The sequence below is a fragment of the Tupaia chinensis genome, unplaced genomic scaffold (genome assembly GCF_000334495.1).
Source record: "Tupaia chinensis unplaced genomic scaffold, TupChi_1.0 Scaffold000710_1, whole genome shotgun sequence".
Taxonomy (NCBI): domain Eukaryota; kingdom Metazoa; phylum Chordata; class Mammalia; order Scandentia; family Tupaiidae; genus Tupaia; species Tupaia belangeri.
In genome coordinates this window covers 1,602,470-1,608,765 of record NW_006160234.1, presented here as the reverse complement: position 1 = coordinate 1,608,765, position 6,296 = coordinate 1,602,470, and the positions used below count along the sequence as shown (strand labels likewise).

The following is a 6,296-nucleotide window of genomic DNA, read 5'->3' as shown; positions in this document are numbered from 1 at the left end:
TTCCCTGTACCTTTTCCCATCCCAGATTATTTTTTGCTATGACTCTCCCTGCCCGAAGTCCCATCATTCCAGTTCTCTATAGCATGCAGAAGCTCTTAGGTTTCCTTATTAGAAACCACATATATGTAACAGCATGAAGGAAAGTCTTTTCACCACCCCAAAGTTCAGTGTGAAGATGGTCCTGGCTCTTGAAGAGTCTGATTAAATCCTCCCAAATTATCTACCCTAAATGCAAAGAGAAAGGAGAGCACAGTTTAGACTTGAGATAAGGTCTGATATTGTTTGAGACATTGAACTTGTCATATTTATAGGTGATCATGTGAAGCATACTCTTTTGTACTTAGAATAATGAGATGTCAAAGATAGAAAAAAATCATGAAGTTCATCTACACTGATCTTTATACTCAAAGCAAAGCAACTCATTTAAAACCCTTGAGACTATGCCTAGGAGTCCTGAGTCTCATTTCACTGTTTCAGTCACTGCAGGATCTATGACCAGAGTCACACTGAGACCCACACTGAGTCTGGCTTGTCTGCCATTCTCTTTCTGGGTCCTCCTGATCATTCTAAATCATGGTTTAGGTTACTTCTTTGCTCAATGAAATCATGGACAACTTTCTATTACCTCTGAACTTTTAGATTATTTATTTATTTATTTATTATTAAAAACTTATTTATTTAATTCTATTTGTTATTATTATTTTTTAATTTGACCAGAGAGAGAGAAAGGAAAAGTGAGAAAGCAAGCTACCAGGTCCAGGACTCAAACTGGTCGGTCATGGGGGAATCCAGCACCTTTAACCACCATGTCACCTACCAGTCCTCCCACAAACTTTTTTTTAAAATTAATTAATTTAATTTTGTATATACATTCAATCACATTGTTTAGCTTACAATGTGAGCATTTCAATATGTGAACATTTCTCCCCAGTCCTGTTGATCAAAATATCTTCAACCGATAACACCACACCTCCCCATCCGTCAATGCTCTACCTCTGTATCCCTTCTCCAAATGTCCTTCATTAGGCCCCACTCCTCCACATACACCTCATCTGCCATCCACAGCCATTTCTTGTGTTTGTACAACCATTAGTCAATCAGTTTCAGTCATAGAGTGCAGACATTCAGTATATGCTAAATGGGGACATACAATGTCTCTCCTTCATAGCCTGGCTTGCCTCACTCAGCAGTAAATCTTCCATATTCTTCCACTTTCTGTCAAAAGCCAGGGTTTTGTTGTTTTTTTTATGGCTGAGTAGTATTCCATAGAGTATATGTGCCACAGTTTTTCAATCCATTCCTCTATATGGGGGCATTTGGGTTGGTTCCATGACTTAGCAATTATGAATAGTGCCGCAATAAACATCGATGTGCAAGCATTTTTCCAATGAAGAATTCTTCTGTCCTTTGGGTAGATACCAAGGAGTGGGATTGCTGGATCATATGGTAGTATTTATTTATTTAGAGAGACAGGGACCATTGATAAAGTCTTAGGTCGCAATCCTCTCCCAGCCTTCCCAGCCAGCTAGGATCACAGGCACACAAATGTGTCGGGTTGACCTGGAAACTAAACCCCAATCTCACATATGGCTTCCAACATTACAGAGCCGGGCCTGTCTCTGCATTCTTAAAGTAACATTCACAACTTGCACAGTTAACACTAACATTTATTTTTTGCCTTAGTCCTTAGCTATTCTCCATATCCTCTTTACTGCAGCTTAACCAGACTTCTTTGTGCCCACAAATATGGACTATCCTTCAGTTCCTTTGTACACACTGTTCTATTCATCTGGAATTACCTCCCTAATTTCTTTTTTTGTAACTTTGTTCCCTTCCATCTGCTTATGCCCAACCAAGTCCCGTCCTCTCTCTCACACAGGTATTCCTGTGCAGAGTACTTATTCATGGCTATATCTTGTGTTTCCCACTAGGTTAAAAGCTCCTTGAGAGCAGGGACCATGTAACACACAGTTTGCTGACTATAGGAAATATAGTATGCTCCAAAATTATTCATTGTATATAGGACTAAATGGCACCCTGGTTTCTGTGTATTCCTGGTAGTTTCAGGATTTTAGAAGTTGTGGAGGGATGTGAGGTTTGTGAACATGCCAAATGTCAGAACCACCCTACTTTCCGGAAATCTCAGCCCCACAATGTTCGTGCCACCTGTGGTATTTTGAGGTGATTACAGAGGCTCCCGTTGGCACTTGTGTTTAGTACATTGTGACAAAGGTACTGTCTGGGCTTTATCAGCAATCCTTAGATAGCCTTTGAGGGGAGTACCTATTTTATCACCTCCCAAATTCACTCCTTGGGAGCCTCAGGGCTGACTTGCATTGGTAAAGCAATTTGTGAGCATTTCCTTTCCTTGGGATATTCAGCCAACACCCAGAACAAGACAATACATTGATGATGCAAGTTCTGATCTCAGTCCTATTGGCAAAGAAATTCACTAGACATGTACTGTGCCCTATGTGATTTTTCACTGGTTGATCCAGGCCAGGTACAGCATAAGTAAATAAGGTCTTGGTTTAGCATTTTAGCTCTTGGGTGTCAGATCCTGCCAGGAGAGAGGAAAAATAGCCAAGGAAGAAACTATCACTCTGTAATTATCTTGAAACTAAAAACAAACGGGTGCCTTTGGCAGGCCTGTACTTTCTGTCCTTTATCCTTTGTCCTCTGTGGTGAGTCTAGTTCAGGCAGAACCATGATACCACTGTCCAAAGGGATGGGTAGGACTAATTCACAGGGAGGTTCAGGGGACTGGCTTGGAAGCCAAGACCAGAGATTAGGTGCTCTCAGCACACCTCCCCGTGGGAGCAGTTTGTAAACACCCCCACATACCTGCCTTTCCTTGGGGTCACTACTGCTAAGACCCCAGAACAGAGCACCTTCTCCCTCCTATAATGTCTTAAACTGCTAATGGGTATAGAGCCTCTTTACGAGCTGATGAAACGATCTGGAATTAGGCAATGGTGATGGGTATACAACTTTTGAATAAACTAAAAATCACTGAATTATATGCTTTGAAAGGGTGAATTTATGATATGTGAACTATATCTCAATTTCAAAAGAAGTCATAGGATACTAAGACCTCATACAAAAAAATGCAATATTGCAGCATCAACACTCCAAAAAGACCACATGACCTTTTTCCTCAAGTGTTTCCTCTCTGTGCATGTTCCAAGGTTGTGTCATTGGTGCATGTATTAGAGGTCAAGAGGTTCTAATAGTTCATTCCTCTCAGTCGCTGTTCTGTGTCAGACTGGGGTGACCTTGGTCCAGGTACTTCCTCGTCTTTGCTTCCACAGTTAAAACAGAGGTAATGAGCCTGACCTAGTTGATGAGGATCCCCTGGGAAATAGAAATCCGGTTTGCTAAGCGATTTAGAAGTATGAGGTGCTAGATCCTTCCGAATAGTTACAGGAAGGGCTGAGCAGCTGAGATGTGTGTGGAATAAATCCCTGGCAGAGTTGGAGCGGGTGCGAGCAGGGGGCTGGCTGTGTGTCACTCTGGGTGATTTAATGATGCCATTAGGTACTCTATTAGGAACTGGACTGCTTGTGATTTGTATGTTCAGGAGACAAGGTTTGGTTTCTTCTGCAATGAGAGGACAGGACTTGGGGGAAGGGTGTTTCCCAAGAGGAGTCTTCTGGTGCAGCCAGGAGTAGTAGTTGGGCGGATAAGTGCCCGGTGGGGTTGGTAATGGTGGGCCTGAGCTGAAGTGTCACACAGCTGCTCCTGCTCTAAGCAAACACCCTGGAGATTGCCCAGGGTTTCTCCCTTCTTGAAAATTGGAAAAACCTCCTTAAAGGAAAGGTGAACTTAAGCCTATGTCTCTGCCTCACTTAACAAATGGGACTGTGTCTGTGGAAAACCTGGGATGGGGTGCAGGAGGTCTCTTCTCATGCACTCTCCCCACTGAAGCTTCCTGGCTATCTGTGCCTGTCACATCATCTTACCAATCCAGCAGACAACTGAGTCCTGCAGACAGTTAGGGAGAGGGGGTAAGTATAAAGGGTGTTTTGACTATTTTGTCTTGGCAGTAGCTCCTAACCCCCCCTCACATTCTTGAGGTCATGCTTCTCCCTGGCCTGTGGGGTGACAGGACAAGATAGGAAATCCTATCCTGTCTTTCAGGGACAGGCTAATGATCAATGGCTCAAACAAAACTTTCTCACCAAACTACCCTGAGGGGGCCATCTTCTTTCTCCTCCTTATTCTCCTCTTAGAGCCTGAACATCCTTTCCCTGGCTCTCTGCATCTTGGAAGAACATCTGCTCACCTTCGAGACCTAGCATTAGTTTCATCTTCCCCTGAGATGACCACTTTTACTCCCCTGCCGCCACCCCCTGCTCAGGCCAGAGTCCATCTTTCCTACTATGTTTCCCACCACTCTTTGCTCTGTACCTGGTATAATACTTCCAAACTGCCTCACAGAAGGCTCTTTCAAAGAACCTGCAGAGGCCCATATTGAGATAGTGTCTGAGAGCCCAGAATAGGGCCTACTGCATGATACAAACCCAGTGTATGTCTTCTGAATAAATGAATGAATAAAAAAAAAAAACATCATTTGTGCCTTCTCACAAATAGTGAAAGGTATTTAAAAACTCCATAAATATTTAAAATTGCTTTCCTCTTTATGGTTTTGGTACTTGATGAGAACACATTCTAAATATGTCTTATTAAATCTTTTTTATGTCTATGCAATTTTTTTTTCTTTTGGTCAAAGGTGGTAAATTTCAGGAGCAGAAACCATGACTTTACACAACAAACAAACAAAATGTTATAAAGCAATGGTTTGTTAAAGTGTGCTTAGCAGGATACTAGTTCCCTAGTGTGGTAATAGTTGTTAAGGAAAAAATGTACTGGGGGCTAATTAAGTTTGAGAACAGTTGGGTTAACCAGGTGTGTCTACTGTGGGATGTGTCAAAGCTTTGCTCTACTATTTCTTAGGCATATAAGAGAGAGAGGGACTTCCACTGTGTGTTTTTGCAATACCAGCTTAGCACCTACTACAGTGTAAAGGGCATAGTAGGTTTTCAGTGTTTTGCTATTAACCTCCCCCTCCCCTCACATTCTTGATGGTAATCCAGTTCCTTGACTCAGAGCCTGGAGAGGCAGGTGAGTGTTTATGGCCATGATAGGGCCAATTCTTTACCACCCTCCTCATGTACACCACCTTTGCTCTGCAAAGCAGAAGAGAAAAATTAAAGGGAATTAAAACATTACTTTACCTGTCACAGTAAGCCATCAAACATCTCCAGTGGACTATGCAGCAAATGATTGTGGTTTTAGAAATAACCTGTCGGCCCCAGCTGCTCTGCAGTAACCTCCCAGGACTATTTCATAAATGCCAGTTCTCTGCACAGCAATTACCAACTCTCTCCTCAGTAGATTCACTGGTGTGTCTAGGAGTAATTGCGGGGGAACTCACGCTTTCAAATTTACAAGAGGCAAACAACCTTGTATTTACCTCGGGGGGTTATCAGGTATTCAAACTGTGCTGTGTAAAGGATGCTATTGATCATAGAAATAAGCGGAAGAACTTGAATTTTCACCTTGGTATTTTTCTCAATGGGTGAGAGCCTAACTCACTAGATTCATGGTGGAAAGACCTATGGAGGATAATATTCTTCCTCTCAGGGTCTCTTCCCTTCTGTGAGGTTTAGAGCAGCAGGTAGTCTGACCTATTACACTTAGAGTTCTTGGTTGCCTTCAAATAACTCTGGCTAATTGGTACCTGTGACTGGGAAGAAGATGAAAACCTTGGTCCAGTCCAAATTCTCATCTATGTCTTTGATGTTTTTTCTCTAGAGATCTCAGGAAACACAGAGGACATCCCTCTGGTGCGTTGGAGGCAGCAATGGCTGGAAAATGGCACTTTGCTTTTTCACATCCATCACCAAGATGGTGCCCCAAGTCTCCCTGGACAAGACCCAACCGAAGAACCCCAGCATGAGTCAGCAGAAGAGGAGCTGAGGATACTCCACATCTCTGTCATGGTAAGAGCCATAGAACTTAGTGTTTTGGGCCACACCACCTTGGCATTAAGAGTCTTGGTGCCATAGATGTGTCTTTATAAAACTTAACTCTAGGGGGCCAGCAGATGGCATGGTGGTTGAGGTCTTGGACTCACACATGGCAAACTGTGGTTCAAGTCCCAGACTAGGCGGCTTGCTTTCTCACTTTCTCTCTCTGTTTCTCTCTGGTGAATGCACATGCCCTATAGCAAATTGAATAATAATAATAATAATAATAATTACATAAAATTAAATAGTTATTTAAAAAAAAAA

At 42.5% G+C, this 6,296-nt stretch overlaps 1 protein-coding gene across 1 annotated transcript in view; it reads left to right on the top strand.

The window, feature by feature from the left end:
• ASTN1 (astrotactin 1) overlaps positions 1-6,296 on the top strand; it is a gene marked incomplete at its 5' end in the record, with an annotated part of 375,021 nt that overhangs the window by 128,085 nt on the left and 240,640 nt on the right. The window contains one exon of the mRNA XM_027776744.1: positions 5,818-6,005. Within this exon, the coding sequence (XP_027632545.1) occupies positions 5,818-6,005 (188 nt within the window). The remainder of the gene's footprint in view (positions 1-5,817; positions 6,006-6,296) is intronic.